Source organism: Brienomyrus brachyistius, chromosome 22, assembly GCF_023856365.1.
Source record: "Brienomyrus brachyistius isolate T26 chromosome 22, BBRACH_0.4, whole genome shotgun sequence".
Classification (NCBI taxonomy): Eukaryota; Metazoa; Chordata; class Actinopteri; order Osteoglossiformes; family Mormyridae; genus Brienomyrus; species Brienomyrus brachyistius.
Window position 1 is genome coordinate 8,735,024 of NC_064554.1, and position 22,359 is coordinate 8,757,382.

At 52.0% G+C, this 22,359-nt stretch overlaps 1 protein-coding gene across 1 annotated transcript; it reads right to left on the minus strand.

Moving 5' to 3' along the window:
- Positions 1-18,222, minus strand: setd1a (SET domain containing 1A, histone lysine methyltransferase). The gene is given in 22 exon segments (XM_048991302.1): positions 1-291; positions 418-555; positions 735-854; positions 982-1,092; positions 1,424-1,596; positions 2,079-2,415; positions 2,630-2,795; positions 2,797-4,153; positions 4,692-4,753; positions 4,862-5,075; positions 5,158-5,206; positions 5,768-5,937; positions 8,780-8,867; positions 9,595-9,786; positions 10,406-11,464; positions 11,713-13,561; positions 13,763-14,007; positions 14,120-14,244; positions 15,093-15,363; positions 15,456-15,554; positions 16,249-16,393; positions 18,171-18,222. Coding segments are annotated over 21 exon segments (7,137 nt in total). The 5' UTR covers positions 16,387-16,393; positions 18,171-18,222; the 3' UTR covers positions 1-117.
- Positions 18,223-22,359: the final 4,137 nt, after the last annotated feature.

Genomic DNA, 22,359 nt, shown 5'->3' on the forward strand with positions numbered 1-22,359 from the left:
TTGTTACACGGTCACCCCCTTTTCACCCAGTTATTAAAAGAGGTCAATGTGCCTTGGGGGGGGGGGGGGGGGGTCATGTGCGTGTTTGCTCAAAACAGGGGCCTCCGGGGGGGGGCATCAGTTGAGCGTGCCGCGACAGTTCTCCGTCCCACACAGGCAGGGGATCTTATTCTCCTCAATGGGGAATTTGTAATCATAGGTGATCTCCTCATTGATGCCAATGGGCTGCTTGGAGTAGATGACGATCTTCTTCTGGGACTCGATGGTGATCACCTTCGCGTAGCAGTTTGGCTGTTGGGGGGTGGGTAGTGGAGGCACGTTAAAGACGAGGATGCATAAGAAAAATAATAGTAATAATAATAAAGGGGAGAAAGGGAGCACAGGTTTGCAGGGCAGGGATGACGGAGCGGAACTCACAGTGCAGCAGTGATTGATGAATCGGGCCAGGTTGCCACACTTGGTAGCGTCGATAATGGTGTCGTGGTCGACCCGGAACAGGTAGCTGCTGCCAATGCCTTCCTGGGCGTAGCGCTTCTCCCGATTGTCAGCGACCATCTGAGGGCACGAGGCAGTGGTGTCAGAGCACAAAGGCGGCATCAGAGTGAGACCGTGCAGTGGCAGGACATACGGAGGGAGGTGGTATCAGAGTGGGACTGGGTGGTGGTGGGACATGCAGGGGACAGCATTGTCATAGCGGGACTGGCAATGGCGGGACACGTGATGGGCGGTGGTACCTGTCTGATGTTCTGCCCCACATACTCGATGACCATTTCGTCGGCAGCGATGGGCTCCATGGCGAACAGCCCCCACTCGTGGATCCGGCTGCGGCCGAAGCGGAGCTTCTTCTTGCGGAACTGGGGAAGGGAGAGGGGGATGAGACCATTACTGGATGGCAGCCGACTGAGGCGAGCTTGCAGTCTGTCACGATTCGCCACATGCGGGTGAGCAAACACACACCAAAGGCAGCGGCGGGACTCATACCTTGAGCTGGTTGAGCTTCAGCAAATCAGAGTCCATGACGGCCTGCGTGCCGATGGCGCTGAGAAGCCGGCGCTGCTCGGAGCGACGTTCTGATAGCACGCGGTTGGTGGCCTGGGGGCACAGGGAGGGACTTAGGGTTACTCAGACATTCCTAGGATTTCCTCTCTTGGGAACCCAGACCAAAAATCACAGGGTCTCATCAAACAGTAAACAGGAAGATGCCAAACCCCAAAAGGAAGCTTCCAGAAGAGTCTGCCAAACCGACGTGCGACAATTCACGTAAATTAGTGTCCCTACTGAACTGACCTAGGGATAGCAGATGGCACTTTGCTTCCTGTACCAGGACGCGTGACGAAGTCTAACACAATATGGGTTCCTCGGAAGCATGCCAGCATGAGTGTGACGTCATTCCGGGGTAGGGAATGCAGATCAGACTCCTCACCAGGTTGTCATAGTCGAGCTCCTGCGCTGAGCCGGGGTACAGGTCGAGGTAGATGTCCTTCTCCTTGCGGCTGATGGCATAGTAGCCCTCGCTGCGGGCACAGCCTGTCACGTGCTCCCGCAGCTGCTCATCTGGGTTCTTCTTCTTGCGCCGGGGGTTGGGGATGTTGGTGAGTGCGGCCGTGGTCAAGGATCACATGTTTGTAGTTGGGAACATACTATTTGAGGAGCGTCTCACGCCGTAATGAAAGGCGAAGCGGGGAAGAATACAGGAGGAAAACGTATTCATCCTACGCATTTCACCAGTATGGAAATCTGCTCTGGCTGCTTTTCCCCAGACACATCTCCTCCATAAATTCTACTTCCCGATGGCCGTAAACCCTTACAGAGTTTTTTCAGGCTCGCTTTTCCTGTGTTACAGAAACAGGAACGGTTTTACTGTCATCTGGCATGATGACAAGCAGGTTGAAATACCACAGTAACCCAACCCCCCCCCACCCCACCCCACCCAAACTGAGCACGGGTGGCAGCCACGGCGGGACGGGCAAGTTGGCGAGCTATGAGAGTTGGAGCATGTCAAGCGCGACCTCGCGCGGCCGACCTCCCTACAGCGCAGAGGCTCCCACGAATGGCAGCAGCCCGAGGGGAAAGGATATCAGTGTGGTGCACCCAGTGCGTGTCGTTGAGCCAGTCCGTGCTGGGGTCCTCCTGCAGCAGCTTCTCGTAGGTCACCTTCAACAGCCGCATGTCCTCCACATCCAGGCCCACGTTCCAGATATCATACAGGATGGTCATCTGCTCAAACTCGCTGCGTGGCTGGAAGGTGCGAGTCGGTGTCGGGAGCATGGCGGAGGCCTTGGGCCGGGACCTGCGCCGCTCGGGCTTCCTCGCCTCCTCCGGCTCACGCCACTCCTCATCCTCATCCGACTCATCAGATTCGGATGGCTCACCGGGCTCCAGCTGCTCCACGTCCACCTCCTCCAGCTCTAGCTCCTAGCCGGGAAGATCGGAAACCATTAAAGTGTTGAACTGGCAAAAAGAAGGGTGCAGGCACTACACTTACTGGCAGAATGCGTGCTGGTTATTATCAGGCCATAGGTCGAGCCGCACAGTACCACAAACACTTGTCCGCTAACATTCTATGAAGGGCTTCTGCTTGGCTGGCAGAAGCGCGGAGCGCAACGTCCACACGACACATCCAACTCACCTCCAACTTCCTCTTCTTCTCCTTCTTGCTCAGTCTCTCTTTCTTCTTTGCCTGCTGCTGCTCCTGCTTCTCCTTCCTCCTCTTCTTCCTCCCCTTGCTCCTCCCTTTCTCCTGCTCCTCCTGATCTGCTTCCCTGGCCGCTGGGCCCCTACGCTTGACTGGGGGTGGCGATGGCAGCAGGGGCCACGGGGGCCTTGGTTTCAGCATCCCTAGCCTCGCCCAGAAGCACGACCCCAGTCAGAGTTCCTAGGGGCGGGTAGAGATCCGAAATCTCCTCCTTGAATGGTTGTGGCTCCCCCACGACCTCCTCCGGTGCCTCCAGCACACCGGACATGGCGTGGTGGTTGATGTCTGCAGGGAGCAGCACTGGGTGGGGCTCCGCTTTGGCCTTCTTCTGGCCAGCAGTGGCTGGAGCGGCAGGGTGCACCTGGGGCTTGCAGTAGTTGTGCTCCAGCCAGACAAACTGGCCCTCGGGGTGAAGCGTGATCCTGCTTCCCGCAGCTAGACTCCCCCCCTCTGGTCCTAGCGCCTGCTGCTGTTCTTCCGCCTCGTCTGACGTCTCCGTCTCCTCCGAGTCCTGAGCCTCGGGCTCCAGCTTGAGAGCCACGTCAGCCAGAACGGTGAGGTCGGGGGTGGGTGCCGTGCCCGTGCTTGGGGTCCCTGCCAGCTGCAACAGGCCAGTGGCACCCAGTTGTTCGCGCAGACGCAACCTGTGCCCCCTCTCTGCTCCGTCCTCACCCTCGGGGCTCACCTGTGACATGGGGGGCGGCGCAGTGGCCGACAGACTGACGGTCCGAGGACGGCCTCGGGGGCGACCCCTGGGGGCTGGGACAGGAGATGGGATAGGGAGTACGGGAGCCGGCTCCTCATAGAATGTCCTCACCATGGAGGCGTGGTCGGGGGGCAGGTTCTGCACCGTCTGACAGACAGGTGGAGGCGGGACCAGCAGGGACTTTGGGGGCGTCTCCTTGGCGGCGCCCCTCCTGGAAGCTGGTGGGGACTTGGCTGGGGGAGTGGGGGGGGGAGCGGCTGCCCCGGGGCTTTTCTTCGGCTCGTCTGGACGGAGGGAGCGGACTGGTGGTGGCACGGTGAGCACTGAACCCGCTGAAGGAGACGGGGAGAGTGCTCCACCTTCCCCAGGCTTGGAAGCAAAGGGGAGGAGCACCGGTGGGGGCCGGGTACTGGTGGGGGCTGCGGACGGAGCAGCAGGCGGAGCGACAGGGGAGAAGGAGGTCAGGATGGACTCCGGCGGCTGAGCTCGGACAGGCGACAGAAGTAGAGATTGTGTGGGGGCCGGGGACGCAGATGGGGATGTGGGGGGCATGGAGAGGGCGGGGGCCTGTGTGGCTTTGCCGTCAACCTCCTCCGTGGAGAAGGAGACGGTCTTGCGGCGCTTTTTGAGGGGGGGCAGCAGAGGGATGGGGGAAGAAGGCCGGGGAGGTGGGGGCGAGGGGGGGCGGCGTAAGCCTGGGCCGCTTTGGGCCGCCTGCTTCTCGGTTTCAGCCTTGCGTGCGTCGCCTTTAGCTACAAAAGGGAGGAGGAAGAATGTTGAGTCACAGCGGTCCAGGCTCAGTGTCACACTGACGGCCCCCAGTCACTGGCAGTATCACACTGACACCCCCCAGTCACTCGCAGTATCACACTGACACCCCCAGTCACTCGCAGTGTCACACTGACACCCCCCAGGTCACGCTCAGTGTCACACAGACACCCCCCAGGTCACGCTCAGTGTCACACAGACACCCCCCAGGTCACGCTCAGTGTCACACAGACACCCCCCAGTCACTGGCAGTGTCACACTGACACCCCCCAGTCACTGGCAGTATCACATTGACACCCCCAGTCACTCGCAGTGTCACACTGACACCCCCAGTCACTCGCAGTATCACACTGACACCCCCAGTCACTCGCAGTATCACACTGACACCCCCAGTCACTCGCAGTGCCACACTGACACCCCCAGTCACTCACAGTATCACACTGACACCCCCAGTCACTCACAGTGTCACATTCCTCGTCATGCTCATGCTCCCGCTTACACATCCCAAAATGCCGCACAGACCTGCTCTGGCATCAGATCCCCTCCTGCCTTCGGCGCTGGTGGTCGCCCCCTGGAGACGGATCCTGGCACAGCAGAGACAGCACGGAAAGGTCATTAACATGCGCGAAACATGCTCTGTGTTCCCTTCACAGGACAGGCAGCAGATTGGGAGGCCACCAGCTCCTAGATACCTCTCGTCCTCCCGCTCCACATCCAAGATGGCGCTGTCCATAGTGGACTCGTCCATGGTGTCCACTCCCTCACTCTCCCCCGGCCTCGTGACCCCCTCTTCATCATCCTCTTCATCCTCCGAGGAGGAAGACGAGGATGAGGAGGATGAGGAGCCACTTTCTGAAGAGGACGAGGACTCGCTCTCGTCATCACTGTCGCCGCTCACCGCCTCGTCTGGGAGGAAAAGGGGCGTGGTTAGCGAACGGGCCAGAGGAGCATGGCACACCAACAGCAGGAGTGCGAGCCCGGCTCTTACCCTCAGAGTCATCCTCCTTATCGCTGTCTTCCTCATCTTCATCATCCTCCTGCAGAAGTGCAATGGGATCATCAGTCAAGTGAGGGCAAAGAGGCCTGCTGCACACAGGCGCGGGGGGCACATTTGGAAAGGGGTGGGAGAGCTTCCAAAACTAGGGGTATTACGCAGTCATCTGGACAGATGAAGCTGATATCAAGCGGTCCATTATTACGAGCTGGCAAATTCAACGCTCAGTCCGGCCCTGTGGCCAACAGCACTAAGACTGATATGTTTTTGAACCCCACATGGCTGCATATACATGAGGATTCAATATAAAATCAGTGTGGGGTAACTGTTACAGGCCCCAGGAACCTTGTTCCAGAAGAGATTACAGCAACTATGAAAATAAAAACAGAAGAATGGAAATCAGCAGGGATCTCACACACTCTCCCCAGCCTGCTTGTTCAGTGTGACTGAACACAAGGGAACTGGCTCATTATAGCCAATTAAAAAGACCATCCAGCAGCCACAGGAGGGCGCAGCGTTATAGGCAAAGCAGGGCTGGGGTCTCATCCTGGCTGCAGGTCGGCCAGAGATGTCTGGGGTGCGTTTAGGAACAGCAGCACGGCACCTTGTCGGAGGAGGAGGTGTCGGATGTCTCCTCTCCCTCGCTGTCCAGCTCGAACTGTTTCTGCCGCCTCATCCTCTTTTGCCCCCTGCGCCTCTCCCGCGTGGCCCTGGGGTCGCCATCCTCCTCGCCGCGCCCACCCAGGGCGTCCGGACCCTTCTCCTGGTATGAGTCTGAGAGATAGAGTGCGCTTTTTTAACTACCTCAAAAAAGGAAGAAAAAACAAAACATGTACAGTGTGTGTGTGTGTGTGTGTTAGAGAGATCAAAGGCTTCAAGTTCCTCGGAAAATCCAGGTCCCTCTTTTGCACTGAACTGCAGTTTCAAAGATTCACAGAAAACTGGGGAAACTGAATTTTAATGGGAGAATTAAATCGGGTTGTTATGGGCGTCCGACCTGCACGGGTCGGGGAAAAATTCTCATGCTTTCAAAATTCTACAGAAACCCCAGATGACCCCACATCAATAACTGACACCACCTGGGGAGACACCACCAGTCACCTGTCTTCGATTTAAAATTTAAATCAAAAAGGAGGCTGGCAAGCCTTTGAACATCATGTGGGGCCCTAATAGTACAGCATTCTCTGAGCTGAGAGCGCAGCGGAATCCGATTAGAGGGATCCGCCACGGGGTAAGGTTACAGCCATTCATCAATAAAGGCACGGAATTGGGAGGAGGTCAAAACCAGCAAGGAGGCTGCGGTTTGGTGCTACAACCTGGGTGGCAAACAGCCTGTCGGACCAGGAGCTCTATGGTACCAAGCCAGCATCAATCATACTAATGACTGACAATTTATATAGATTTGATTTATATATATCTATATATCCAGTGATATATAGATATAGATTTGAAATTTCAGTTTTAAGAGAGTGAGGGGGGGTGCAATTTTTAGAAGAGAAAAAATCTAATACACTGACTCCATCCTTTTACTGGGGGGACTTTAATGCTCACGTAGGTAACAACAGTGAACCCTGCAAAGGGTTGAACTCGAGCAGTGGTATTGGATATTGTGCTAACACCCCCCGGTGTGTCCATAACAAACACCATGTTTCAGCATATCGGTGCACCTGGCATCAGAACCAGGCTAGAGGTATTCAACTGTATTTCTCCAAGGTTCAAGCTGAGGACCACCGCCCCTGATTACATTTTCTGGGGAAATGGTATAGTCATATGATCAGATCAGATAAGATCGTATGCCTGGGATGCTCAGGTGAAGAAAGAAGCTCAGCTGTCGGCTGATCACCACCCGGTGGCGAGTTGGATCAGATGGCAGGGGAAGATGCCGGATAGATCTGGTAGACACAAACGTATAGTGGGGGTGTGTCAGAAGCGACTGGCAGAGGCGTTTGGCATTTGTGGAAACCAACTTGGACGTGGAAGGAGTTTGGTGATGCCACGGAAAATGGCTTTTGGTTGGTCTTGAAGAGATTCTGGCAAATATCAGATGGTTGTGGAGAGGGAAGCAGGGCCGTATTTATGCTGTTCACAGCAGGGATGGAGTACAGTTGACCTCATATGGGCAGTCAGGCAGTGGAAAGAGTTCTCTGTGAACTAACATGGCTTCCTTGGAGGAAGTGGTGTCAAAAAACTCTTTTGGTGGTACAACTTTGGGGGTAGATGAGAGTCGCCCTAAGTTCCTGAGGTTTATAGGCTGTCTGGGCTGACATGCTTCTTCAACACTTTGTGGAGGTTGGTGCCTCTGAACTGTGGTGGTGGTTCCAATCAGTAAGAAAGCAAACTGGAGGGTCTGTTCCCACCTGTGGGGGATCATACTTCCTGGCCTCACTGGGAAGGTCTATGCCTGGGTACTGGAGAGGTCCACAGACCCAGGAGCAAAAATGCAGATTGCATCAAGGACATGGAACACTAGACCAGCTCTTTACTCTCACAAGGATGAGGAAGGGTTCATGTAAGTTTGCCGAACTAGTCTACGTGTGTATTGTGGACTTGGAAAAGGCTAACGATCATGTCCCTCAGGTGGTTCTGGGTCCTATGGGAGAGCTACAGTAGTATGGGCTATGAGGCCCACTGTTACAAACTATCAGGTCCCTGTATAACTGCAGCGAGAGCTTGGTTTGCATTAGCAGGAGTCGTAAGACTCGTCCCTGGAATGTGTTGACTCAGGGCTGCCCTTTGTTACTAATTCTGTCCATAACTTTTACAAATAGAACTTCTGGAGGGGGGGGGGGGGGGGCGGGGGGCGTCTGGTTCACTGACCGCCTAATCATAGCTTTGCTTCGTGTAATAATATGGCCCTGTTGGCTTCATTGAGCAGTGAAATCCAGTGAGCACTGGGAATAGTTGAGGCCACGGATCTCATCCGAAAAAGGGTGGACTGTCCCCTCCAAGTGGGGGAATAGGTATTGCCTCAAGCAGAGGAATTTAAGTATCTTAGGGTCCCATTTATAAGTAATGGAGTGGGAGATTGACAGGTGGGTCTCACATGGCTAAGCTTTTGATTTACTGGTCAAACTACATTCCTACCCTCACCTATGGTTAGGAGTACTGGGTAGCCACCAGCAGAAAGACAACAAGCGGTGGAGATGAGCGTCATTCCCCAGGTGTCTGGGCTCAGCCTTAGACATAGGGTGAAGAGCTTGGACCTTTCAGGAGGGACTCAAAGAAGAACAGCTGCTCATCCACGTTGAAAGGAAGCAGCTGAGGTGGTGCTTCAGGCATGTCTAACTGGGAGGAGACCCCATGGCATAACCAGGATTATACATCTCGGCTGGTCTGCAAGAGCCTGGGTTTTTCCCTGGCTGGACATGCCTGAGGACATCTGGGCGAGGTGGCTGGGGAGAGGGAGGTCTGGGTATCTCTGGAGCTCCCGCGACCCGGACGAATTGGATGAATTGACCAATTTTGTTTGTTTTATCCGATACCACATAAGGTTGCACTCTGCTTAGTATTTACTGGTAGCAGTGGGTCAGGTGCTAATTACAGTAAAGTTGACAAGTTGCTGAAACTACACTGGGAAGTAAGAGCAAGAACGAAAGAAGGAAAAAAAACTGCTTACCCTCGTCCTCCTCGTCGGGGGGAGTGGATGGGCGGGGCCTCTTCATGTCCACCCCCTCCTGGAGCTCTAGGGGCTCCTTCCTCTTCACCTGAGGTGAAACACTCAATGCTAAAGCTCACAGGCCAGCCCCTCCACAACACACAAAAGACGCATCTGCAGTAGCATTATCATTAGCGCTATTACAACTAAAAGTGAAATTTTCGGAAAATGGAACGATATATGATTATAAACTACAACTGTGCCCTTGAGAGGTAAAGTGGGCTATCCCACATTTTTAACCCCTACCCCCTTTTTATTGAATATTTTCAATTGGATAACTTATTATCCAAGTCATACCTCTGTGATATATACCTATGATATATATCAATTGTAGGGTATAGGCACACTGTTTTTTTTTTTTTTAATTCAACTTTGGAGCTTATTTTCTCAAAACTTTGTTTTTGTGGGATGGCCCACTTTACCTCTCAAGGGCACAACTAAGACATTGCTTCCAGAACTGAAATAAAAACAAACATCACTTTCCGTTAAAGTTTAAATGCTGTTTAGCTACAGTAATAACGTGTTAATGTGTAATGTTTCGCCCAATAAGAGTGCACTCATTTGAGCAGAAAAGTTACTAAAACTGAAACTATATAAAACCTAATAGAAACCACACTAAACTGGATTTCCAATGAAAACTGACAACAGCATGAAAATAAAAACTAAAGTAAAAAACTAACAGCACTGGTCAGCAGTAACACCCCTACCCCCCCCCCACTCTCCCCACCCTGGGCCCTTCAAATTTGGTCGGTGCAAGGACTGCCTCTGCCAGCTACCTTGAAGGAAGGCAGGCGGAGCGCCCCCCGCAGGGAGAAGCCCTCCAGCCCGCCACTCTTGGCCCAGTCCACCAGGGAGAGCAGGGGCTCGCGTGGCCGGCTGCTGGCCTTCTCCTTCTCCTTCTCCTCCTTCTCCTTTTTCTCCTCCTCCCCTCGGCTGGCCGAAACACCCCGCACCGTCGTCTGGAAGGGCTGGTTTGGAAGGAAGGAGCACCATTTTCAGCAAAGTCCCGCAGACCCAGGTGTTTGTGGGGCTTCATGGCACCTCCTGCACTACTGGCTCTCCCAGCTGGGCCATTAACGGCTCCTGGTTATGCTCCCAGGATAACAGCAGGCTATCGATTTTAACACATTTAACACAAGCGCAACGAATATACGCATGAATTATTGAAGCATGTCTACCGCTGTCCTTACTGGTTGGTTTGCGTTCTGACCACTAGCAACAGCACAGATTAATAACCTGTCAGCGGAACCCTCCACCTTGACCATAGGCATATAGGAAATGCTGAATTTCACCTGCAGTATCATCTTGTAGGTGCATATCTAGGTTTTCTCCTAGCTTCAGCTTTTGATCTTACAATTAAGTGGTCATTGTAAACCAGGAAAACACTTCACAAGTGTTCACAACAAGATTGACATACACTTTTTTTAAAACTAGCAGACCTGTCAGTTCTATCGACTGACTGGCCTCACACAGGATTCACAGCAAGAATGCACAAGTGCATGGTGCACAGTAACACGCTTCTCGTCAAGTTACACATCCTAACTATTAAGGACATGGTGGGGGTAAGCGGAAGCCCCGCCCCCTAACCTTGGCCTTCCTCTCCTTGCGCTCCCACCACTCGTCGAAGGTGCCGAAGGCGATGTTCTCCACCATCTTGCGGGTAAGGTCCCTCTGTACAATGCTCTTCATCTCCTGGATGAGTGCGGCCAGGACCAGACGCACGGTGGCCTCGTGGGGGTGCTGCGGGAGCAGGGGCACCTGTGGGCCGCCCACGGCACTAAACTGAGCTGCAAACGAGGAGGAGCTGGCCGATGGCGACAGCGGGCCAAAGTGGGATGGTGCTGGAGCCCCAGGGGGTGGGTGCAAGTAAGAGGGGAAGTGAGGAGGGACCAGGTGAGGGGGCCAGGAGGAGGGGGGTGGCGGGAGGCCGTGGTGGGGCGGGGGCGGCAACTGGGGGGCGTGAGGGTCAGCAAACGGGTACGGAATTGGCGGAGGCATGTAGCGGTGGTCTTGGTCAAAGGGAGTGCCGCTTCCCTCTTGGTCCATGTAGGGATGGTGCGGGTGAGGGGGGTGAGGGTGAGAAGGGAGGGAGTGCAGGTGGGGCAAGTCGTGCGGGAAAGATGGGGGGTAGTCTGACGGGGGTGGCTCGCCGGGGGCTGCTGCGCCATTGCTGGAGGACATGCGCAGCTGGTGCAGCCGACTCAGCATCTGCGTCTGCATCTGGAAGGACATGGGGGCCCCTCCGCTGTACTGGCTCATCAGCTCCATGGAGCGGCTGTAGTCGTAGATGTGCGGGGGGATGGGAGGTGGGAACTCCGGGTGGAGATCCATGTGCGCTAGGGGTGGGGGGAGCCCGGGGGGAGGAGGGGGCTGGAGGGAGAAGCCGTGTGGTGGCGGCGGGGGCAGGTGGGGTGGATATGAGGGCATGGGTGGGGGCAGGACATTGCCAAAGTGCTGAGTGGACTCGGAGAGGGGAGGGGGAGAAGACGAGGGGTCGGGGGTCTGGGAGGGTGGAACAGACTGAGATGAGGGGGTGGGTGAGGACGAGGAGGAGGGAAGGGCGGTGTGGTGAGAAGTGCCGGCCGGCACCGGATTTTCATCTTCATCCGAAATCTCCATGTCCTCACCAGAGGAGCGGGGAGAAGCCTGCGGAGAGGAGGCACCAATCGGCACACTGCTTCTGCGAGTAACTGGACAGAGATGCCGCTATTCTCAAAAACACCACTAGAGGGTGTAAAAGTGCTCCTTCAATGTCATTTTAACAGTAATGTCAGTGTGACACTATTTCTAAGGTCTATCCACAGCCCCGGTAAAGATAAGCGCTTTTTATGGGTCCACATCCCCAGGCAGCACTAATACAGGACACCCACAGTCATGGCACGGCTATGCCTTACCTGGCCCTGTCCGTTGAGAGTTGGGGGCGTGTGTGCTCCATGTCTCTTACGAGGGTCAGCTGACCCGGAGCTGGGGTCCTCTTCTTGGTCAGGGCCCGGCTGACTTGAGGCGGCCTCTGGGGGAGGTGAGTGGGCTGAGGAGGTGGAAGAAGGGGCGGTGGCCACTGCCGGGCTCCTCCTGCCTTCACCTCCGCCCTCCTTCCTCGCCCTCCTGCGGCGCCCTTCACGATCTCTCTCCCGCTCTGCCTTTCGGCGTGCGCGGCCACCATCTGCTTCGCCCGACCCTCTGTTCCCCTCGCGCCTCCTGCGCCGGTCTCGTTCCTCACCGCCGCCCTCTTTCACCTCACCCTCACAGACCCTCTCCCCAGAACCATCCGCGGGGACTCCCCTGGCATGGGCTTCATCCCCGTCGGCACGCTTCTCGTCCCTCTTTTCCTCATCCTCGTCATCTGACGCCAGGAAGGAGAACTTGGCTTTCTGCTCTTTCAGGAGCATCTCGATTCGGGAGTCCAGGCTGCTGCTATGGTAGACGAACGGCAGGCTCTCGTTGGTGGAGTCTGGCTCCGGAGATGACGAATTGCGGTCAGCGGCGGGACTGGGGGGAGACAGCGGTGGGCCGTGGAGGGGAACGGAGGTAGAGGATGGCGAGGAGGAGGAGGTGATGGAGGGATGGGCAGGAGAGGATGGGACAGGCTTGGAGGAGAGGGATGTCTGAGGAGGCAATGGCGGCGTGCTGGGCCGACGTTTCAGCTTGGCCCACTGCTCCTCAGGTGGGGGGCTTTCCTGATCATAGCCTGTAGGACCATAGCTCTCTGCGACTGCTGCCGCAATGACTGACGCTGGGGGCAATGGGGGAGGTGGCGGGGGCGGCGGCGGCGGTGCGACAGGGGTCTGATGGCGGTAGTCCTTATCACCTGCTGGTCCACGCTCCCTCCCCGGTGGGCGGTACGCTGAGCTGGGCTCCTGCTCGGGAACCGGCGTGTCTTTTGACGTGAAAGGGAAAGAGGAGGGGAGCGGGGACAGGCTGTTGGAGGACATGGGTGTGGCCGGACGGCCGGGGCCGGAGCCACCGGGGGCATAGCGCAGGTCCGAGCTGCTGGGGAACTCGCCATCCCGCTCGCGCTCCCTGTCCCGCTCTCGATCCCGCTCTCTGTCTCGATCCCGCTCCCTGTCCCGGCTGCCCCTGCGCCGGCTGCCCCCGCCATGGTGGTTGTGGGAATGGTGGTGATTCCTGTGTCTCTGGTGGCCATGGTCTCCGGATCGCGAGCTGGAGCTGCCCCCACTGCTCCCGCTGCGGTAGCCCCTCTCATCCCGGCGCTCCGAATGGTGGTGGTGATGGTGATGGGAATGATAGGAGGACGACTTGGAGGCCATGCCGGCCTCTGGCGGCTGATGGTGATAGGAGGAGCGCCGGGAGCCTACCCCGGCCGGGTACCGGCCCACGGAGTCCCTGTCTCTGTCCCGGTCCCTCTCTCGCTCCCTGTCCCTCTCCAAGACCATGGGGGATTCGTACTGGGACGTGGGAGGAGGAGGAGGGGGAGGAGGAAGTGGAGGGTGGAGGTGCAAATGCTGCCCGCTGCCCCCAGCATTGTGATAGGCGGGGTAAGGAGGCGGCTCACTGGGGCGGTATGAGACAGGTGGAGGGTAAGGGGGGCGACCCCAGTGGTAGGGGGGCCCCTCCTGGGGAGGTGCATGCATTTCATCAAGGTAGCGTGAGGTCTTGTATCCCCCGATGGAGGAAGACGAGGAGACAGCAGAAGAGGAGCAGGAGGAAGAGGGCAACATGTCCTGAGAAGGGTAACTACTGCTCATAGCACCGGCGGCTCCTCCGTAACCCAGACTCCCATGCCTACAAGACAGAGACAGGTCCCTTAGATTGGGGGTTACACACTCCTCACCCATCAACCACTTTAACAATACGGATATACTGGCCAAGAGCAGTAACAAGACTGCCAGTAGATGGCGCTGTCCAGATTAAATACAGCAGCCAATGACCTGTGTATGGAATCTAGCAGTTTAAGCGACGATGCCAGCTCTATCTCAAGCAGACCTGCTGCTGAAGGCCGAGTCCTGGGAGAAGGGAGTCCCAGAGCGAGGAGTGTAGGGCGTGCCCCCGCCCTGGGAAGATGCAGAGGAACCCGGGGTGAAGGGCCCTCCCAGGGAGGAAGGAGGCGTGTCCAGGCGCGGCTCACTGAAACCGGTATCGGCGGAGCAAGGGGTGGTGCTGCCTGGGGTGAGGGGGGGCACACTCGGGCCCATGAAGTCGACGGAGAGCCTGCGCCGGACGTCAGAAGACTGCGGAGTGGAAGAGCAGGGGATGAGTGATGTCAGACAGGCCGAGACAGCGGTACGGTATCTTCTACACGCAATACTGTGAAAGACCATAGGAGGGCGTCTTCTCCCTTACCGTGTCGGGGTTGGCGGGCGCAGACGGCGGGCACTTCTCAGAGAGGGCCTTCCCTCCAGTGGGGACGGTCTGAGGGGTGTAGGTACCATTCACTATCAGGTCATAATACTTCATCCTCTGCTGGCCTGAGCATGGAGAAAGAGAGGGAAAAGTCAGGGGGGAAACACATCCCACACAGCACCGCACAATGCGAGGTCACATCATTCAGAGCTCAGGTGTACAATACATATCAACAGCTTTCTGTGCTTAAAAAGCACCTAGCAAATCTGCATGCCAGTAACATTCACTGCTTCACAACTGGGTTTCTAAGCACATGCATTTATTTACTGAGCAGATGCTTGTCCAAAGGGATGATGAGGAAAGCTTGGGCTCTGAGCACAGGGTCAGCCAGCACCCAGCGTCCCTGCAGCAGCTGGGGTTAAGGGCCTTGCTCACTGGCCCAACAGTGATATCATTACTCTGCCTGCTACGGGATTCAAACCCATAACCTTCCAAACCTCGACCCAGATTCCTAATCCACTCAATCGAAAATTTTAGAAAAACTTTAAAGCACCAGGCTACAATGGAAACGCGATTAAAACAACTGTTCCACTTCCATTCCCACCAACAAGAAAGGTACTTCTGGCTTAAAGTTGAGTCACTAAACAGCACCTTTTTTAACTGACCTGCCTTAGGCATAGTTAAAACACATACAAGCTCATCAATCGCTCAGCTCTGACCCAGAGTCTCCAAAATGTCCCCAAACTTTGACCTTAAACAATAATAAAAAAAAAATCTTTGGTGATACTTGAGGCCAATTAAAAAAAGAGAAAAAAAATTAAAAAAAAGATATTGAGCAGAAATTAACTGCACAGTGGCTGGATCTACATGACCTACAGGATAGCAAAGAAAAAACGTCACGTAGCCGTAACAGAAGCACGTGCATATGGAGGTTAGGCACAAAACAAGAGCGGGCAAGCTGATAGGGGAGCACCTCGGATGTCCAGCTGCGCGTGGACGATGTTGCCCATCACAGAAGTGTTGTGCAGGTGCTTGACGGTGTCCTTAGCACCCCTGGTGCTGGTGAAAAGAACGCGGGCCAGGCCCAAGTGCTTGCGTGTCTTCGGGTGGAACAGAATCTCCATCTCTTCCACCTCGCCAAACTTGGCGCACATCTCCGCCAAGAAGGGCTCCCGGATGTTGTCATTCAGGTGCGCGAAGGTCACTTCCTTCAGGGGGATCGGACCCACGTAGAACTCGTCCAGCTGTTTAGTGAGACAGGGCATGTCGTTACATGTGAGGCGCTCACTTTGAGCAAATTCAGCAAGGAGGTGGGTGCAGGGGTCAGGACACAGACCTTAAATCTGGGCACCGGTAGGGACAGCTCTGCACGTTTGGACCAGATCCTGCGAGGTCGGGGGTCCCGCAGATCCCCCACTGGGGTGAACCCCGAGTCCTGAGACAGGCAGAAGTGTCAGCCACATGCAGAACATGCAAACTCAGCTCCATGCCCCCTCAAGGGAGAAAAACACGACAGGAAGCTAACAGACAGGTGACTTTCAGTCTATCCTCAAAATATCTCTGCACACAGGTAAGTGACAAAACAGCAAGACCAGCACTAACAAAACATAGAGAACAAATTTAAGCATTTTGTTAAGTAGTGACAGTCGCTGTTGGGCAAACTCCTCTATTTTCTCAATGCGTGTCCACAGATCTCCATATGTTTATCACCCCAGCCTAAGGAATATTGATATCCACTGTCCACAGTAACAAAAAGTACACTGCAGCTTGCCAAGTCTGGCTAAGCAGGGCTGTCAGATCAGATCCACTTTGCATTGACAATGTCCCAAACACACACACAACTCAGCTTTTCAAAGGAATTCACTCCCAAAAGAAAAACAAAAACTTTCCCAGCATCGATGAGTTTATTAATAATCATCTAAGCCATTATATTGCGTAATGTTTCTTAGACTTAAAAGTACTGCTGTACACGGATGATGCATCAAAAACATATAAAACTGAATCTTGGTGTAAATGCTATAAAGCACTGAGAGCAAACAAATGAACAATAACGTGTGCATAAGAACAACGATAAACAAGCTCTGTATCACAGGGACGGAGGTCTGGCGGTCTGCAGGGGACCCACTGACCGGCACGCTGAAGTGCACCCCATCGTAGCGGTAGACTTTCTGGGCGACCCTGCGGATGGCCGGGTCCTGGATCAGCTTGTAGCTTTTCCACTGCAGACTGACAGCTCGCTGCGCTTCCACCCCACTGTCAGGATCCATGTTGTCACTGGGAAAGGGGCAGGAACAAGACAGCATTTACTTCCACGCGCACCCGAAGCGGCTTCCAAACGCACGTCCGACGAAGGGCAGGTTTTAGAAGCGATCGCGGCACCTCTCGGTTCTCGGAGGTGGGCTGGTACGAAAGGGACAAAACACCCGCTCGGCCTTATCAACAGCATGTCTTTTTTTAAAGTTTAAACTCATTCAGTTGTTCCCCACTTGTACGCCAGGTCCGACTGACAGAATGCCGGTCATAGGGTCGCTCGCAGCATTAGGCGCGGAGCCTCCCGGTAATCGGTCGTCCGGTTAACGATGAGTGGGGCGTCTAACAAAGCGACCGCCCGGACGCGCGATGGGCCGCAGACAAATTGCTCTTCGTTCCGGGACTTTTCCGTTTTATTTGCGCCAACACACCATCGTGTAACCATGTCGGAATCGGCAGAGGTGCACAGCACAGACCGCATCCGAGGAGGTACCCGACCGTCCCGCTCCAACTGCAAAAATCGCAGCCATGCTTGCCAGTGAAAGCGAGTATACTGTAGCTTGGCCACCCTCTCGGGGAGCCAGGAGGTGACGCAACGGGCCAACTGCAGCAAAGACAGTCCTAACGAGGTACGCGGTTCGGCTCCAATCAAAGGTGGGCAGCCGGCGCCTCCTGCGCCGCCCCCCGAGCGCTTCGCCGGCCGCATCGCCCGAAACTCCGAGCCCGCCGCTTCGCCAGAGGCCTTAAACGTACGGACAAAACACAGGGCTACGCTAAACCAAAATGCATAGTCTTACACCGTCAAGCGGGACATTTGGGCGGCGGAAATATTCCGTCAAAACAACCTCGTTCCAAAACTGCCGTGCAATAGCAATTCGCGACAAAAATATAATAAAACAGTACGAGCGGCCATCGCGCACTAACCTGCGAGCCTCGCCTGTTCTCCATCAGTCACTGCGATTTTCCGCTGGCGTTTCGCTGGAGCAGATTCCTCACATCCCGACGAGTGACTTTCCTTTCTAAACTCTATCCCTTACTTTAAAAACTGATTTTTGATGCAATATCTAAGATATATCACCGTTAAAATGACATTATGTTGTGTTCATAAATTTATTTGGTATGTGGCACTATTATTATAAGGATACCCATTTCTTATAAGGTGAACTACACCGATGGATTATATGCGAATCTGCCAATCGTGATGATAAGTATATAAAACGTACGTAATGATCTCGCAACGACGCTACAGAAAGTGCTCCAAATGACGTGGATAAAGCTGGGTTAGGTAGTTTAGAAGAAACAAAAGGTTTTCGTCTGGAAAAAAAATCCAGATTCCGTGCAGTCCACTGTCTATGTTCGGTTAAATTGTAAATATACAAAAATCGGAAGTTTTTTCTTTCAATAATGCATTTGATTAAGTATTGAATCAGTGTTCTGCAAGGTTATTATTGTGAATAGTATCTACACGTGATGCAGAGGGGTGTTTATATTTACGTCGAACCATCCCGAATAATTCACAACTAACTAACTAATCAAACCTTTTCGTCACACAGGCTACCTTAAGCTAGTTCATAGGAGATGGTATATTGTACGTCGAAAAGTCTAATAACTACGACAGAATAATTATTTGTGCTTTTACAAACGAGAGAGCTCCGAGTGAGAAAATCGGTTTTGATTTGGTTAACTAAGGTAGCACAATGGCAACATCTTTACATTAGTAATAGTATAAGCAAGAACACATTTAAAAAAAATATATACATATATATTATGAATTAGTACTATGTAAAAAGAAAAGGCCTACTTGCCACTCCGGCATTTCCAGCAATTCCGTCGTATAAACTGTGGATAGCTGTCCGTATTCCATAGCAATTCGAAGTACCGTCCTGCAGTTCCAGCGTATTCACCACTAGATGTCGCCAAAGTTCTCAGCGTCTTCCAAGCAACTGCGACATTGTTGTATCTCCCTAACAGGGAAGACATTTGTTTTTGGACTGGTCCGCCGCAGACGCTTTGCCTGTTAAGACCATAAATCAAAGAACATTTCTTGGAACTTCTTCAGATTTTGCAGAGAGATTGTATGGGTGATCTAGATCTGATTAAATTTTGAGACAGATCCCCTTGAAAGTACAGCAACGCTGCTTAGTGGCAGCAAAGAGAAGGATGAAAGCGGATGGCATTTGACCTTGCGAATGTGGTAAGACAAAAACTGTTTCATGGATCACATTACTACTTAATAAAAACATTATATGGATGAATATCTATATTGATTCAATTTTCAGACAAATTGCCCCAAAATGAAGCAGCAGCTTTGTGTGGCAGGAAAAGAAGGAAATAGTAGATGTAAAAAAATGGGTCTTTTTACGACTTTTCAGGCATTTTGTATAGGTGATAAACTGGAAGTGATCCAATTAAGAGACAAACCACATTAAAATTAAAGCAGAACTGCTTTGTAGCAGCAAAGAGAAGGATTAACCGATCAGGCTAACCCTTGTGAACAGAATAATTATTAGTTATTACTCCGTTTACTCTTTGATGGATCTTAGTACCACTTCACAAAAACACATAGATGAAAATCTACACATGAACATCTTCCCCCTCAAATCCGCCCAAAATTGGAACTGCATGTCAGAGGGCAGCCGAAAACGGAGGCTATAGTCTTGTACACGCAATCATCTGCCGTATAAACATTCTGTGGATCTTTGTGCAAGTGTTCCAGGGACATCGTACAGCTCAGGAATTCTGAAGTTGTGGGGAATGAGATGGTTTTCTGATTATTCTTTAATACAGTTTGTATCTGCTCTGCAGATTTTATTGGTAGCCAGTTGGCACAATTTATTGTGGGATGAATTGAATTGTGTCACATATTTTTGGAGAGTTGGTGAGAATGTATAAGGTAGGCTTGTAATAATGATATTTTTGTTATCGTAGGGTTGGCCTACCTTATTTCTTAGAATCAAAAGTGGCAACCTTAGTGAGATCTGAGCTTGATTAATGAAGGAATGTGTCTACAGTTAGCCAGACACACTGACATGGTAAGGAAAATCTATGAAATTCTGAAAAAGCTGATTAAGGGGGCATACTTTTAGTACGTACGCACGGAAGGGGGGAGGGGGGTCTGAAAATTTGACCGAATTTTGCGTACGTGTGCGTATGCTGGGGGGGGGGGGGGTGAATCAACTTGAGAAATTTCAAAATTAAGTGTTTCGTTCACGATACCTGACCTGCTGGATTGCATTCCGTACGTGTATATAATTCAAAACATCTTTAGTTCAATATTGGCCTCCGCATGGAGTAAACAGTTTTTTTAGCGAATGTTCAGGAGTTTTCATGTAATTTCAAATTTCCAAGCGCCATTATGGCACATTAACTGTCCAGCGAACCAAGTTTTTTTTTCCAGAATTCTTCACAAGTGCGTCTGCCATGATTATGCCGACTTTTGAGGAATACGCTAGTCCTTAGCTTATTCCTCCCAGTGCCGACTGAAGTACTACATGTATAAGAATTAAAGAAGTCTTATTTGTTGCATTTCGTTTTATTTGAAAGTGATTTTATTACAGTAAATCTCATGACATCATTACAAGTCGACTGACGATCGCCCATGCGTACTTACGCGGGGGGGTCAACTACCCAGTGTATCTGTGCGTACGGGGGGGGGAGGGTCCAAAAAATCGATAAAATGTGCGTACGTACTAAAAGTATGGCCCCTAATGCGACTTCATTATTGGGTAGCTGGCATTTAGGGGACCCGATGAAAGTGTTAACTCTGACAGCAAAGGAAACTATGGATGTACATTCCCGCTACGATGGTAATCTGGCTGTTATCTGTTTGTGTTGCAATGTAATGTATGGCAAAGCAGCACTGTAAAGCTGTCTACATATTAAAATAATATACAAATTCATAAACAAACTACTAGATACGTAAATGGCAACTAATTGATTACAAAGTATAGTTTTTATCCATTAATAAAGCACAGGAGAATACATTTCAAATGGGAGATTAATTATGCATTATTATAAAGATGTGGGGGGGTGGTGTAGTGGTTAGCACTCACGCCTCTGGGACCCGGGTTCGAGTCTCTGCTTGGGTCACATGTGTGTGGAGTTTGCATGTTCTCCCCATGTCGTCGTGGGGTTTCCTCCGGGTACTCCGGTTTCCACCCACAGTCCAAAAACATGCTGAGGCTAATTGGACCTGCTAAATTGCCCGTAGGTGTGAGTGTGAGTGAAAGGTGTGTGAGTGTGCCCTGCGATGGGCTGGCCCCCCATCCTGGGTTGTTCCCTGCCTCGTGCCCATTGCTTCCGGGATAGGCTCCGGACCCCCCAGTAGGATAAGCGGTTTGGAAAATGGATGGATGGATGGATAAAGATATGGGCTCAGAGATGCTTCCATGCATTGGTTATTAAGAATTAGCTTCTGATCACGGGCAGAAAGGCCTGACCTGCAGAGTCACACAGTACATCCATGAACTTTGCATCCGACTGACTTTAACAGCGGCCTGCTGAGAAGTCAAGATATGCCCCTGAGAGGAGAGGAAAAAAAGCTGAAACATACTCATGTTTGACCCCCCTCCCCCAATGTGTCAAATCACATCATTTAATAAACATAGAAACAAAAGCAAATCACAAACCATCCAGTTGCTAGGTGTCCAGTAAAAAAAAGTCAACACATCTAATTTGGATGCAACCATTTCTATGGCATTATCTTTCCCAATGCTCTATAACAACTGAAAATATTCTCCATGAAAATTAAGCAAAGCCAGGAGGACACCTGCAAAAACCGCAGCATAGGCAAGCTGATCTCCCACCGCCTGTGTTATTACTGAGGATATTTGCATGCAAACTGCAGTGGCCTGTAGTACGAAGCGGGGTTACTGGCTTATTGGGGTAACTTGTCGGATTTAAGGTAGTCTGGCCGAAATGTAAGTGAACGAATATGAAGTCCATTTAAACTGTGGTACCTTAAATCCAACAAGTTACCCTGATAAGCCAGTAACCCCGCTTCGTAGTACAGGCCACTGGCCTCGTAATGCAGTCGCTAGCACCTTACAGTGGCTTCTCGATTCACAGTTCCTGTGATTGATGAATGGCATTCTGATTCACATTACAACTTCAAGTAAGCATAATCAGAACTGTAAATCGTTTCTCTCGTATCAGCCCAGATCTACCAACTTTTATCTTTCCAGTGATGTGTTAATTAAATAATATTCAAAATATTTTACAAGTTGAGTGCTTTCTGACAGTATGGCAGTGTGCCCCCCACTCTGAGACCCCTCACAAACAAGAGAATACACACAGAATTAGGTGTACGCACACACACACAGGCAGGCACATATGTAGTGACTCACACACCACTGCCCCTTCTGCCTAATGACTGGGATGATATGTAAATTTGACTTATAGGACTGTAATTATACACTTTATACGGCAATAACAATCAATCTAAAGCACACTCAGGTACTTTTATATAAACATAGAGAGTTGTGAGTGGATTCTCGTGCCTCTCCTAAGTCTCACCTGCCTTATGAACATCACATGGGCTAAGTCACTGTTGAGCATTTTCCATTATCTGTAACTCATCTATATTCAGAAGCTGTGAGTTCTTAGAGCCATTCACTCAAGTCCCAACTGATTCACCTCACCACAAACTCTCTCTTAGAGGGAGGCCACTGCTACTACTGTTTACCTTTCATACCTTGAATAAATGATAAAGTGCTTGGGTCATCTTACCCTGCTACCGATAATTGAATTATTGATTTGGCAAGCTGAAGTTTTCCAAGGAATTGCATGTAACCATGCATGATTATTTCAATCATGAATATAATTTGGAGGAGTCGGTTTATTCAATGCAAAATCAATTGCCAAATGCTATATACGAATTATGAAATATGTAAATGTATATCTATAGTATTATACTGCTCCTCATAGCCTTGTCTCTGGTCCTTGAGTAAGGCCTTTCACCAATAAGGTTTTGGGGAAACTCGGCAGTAAAC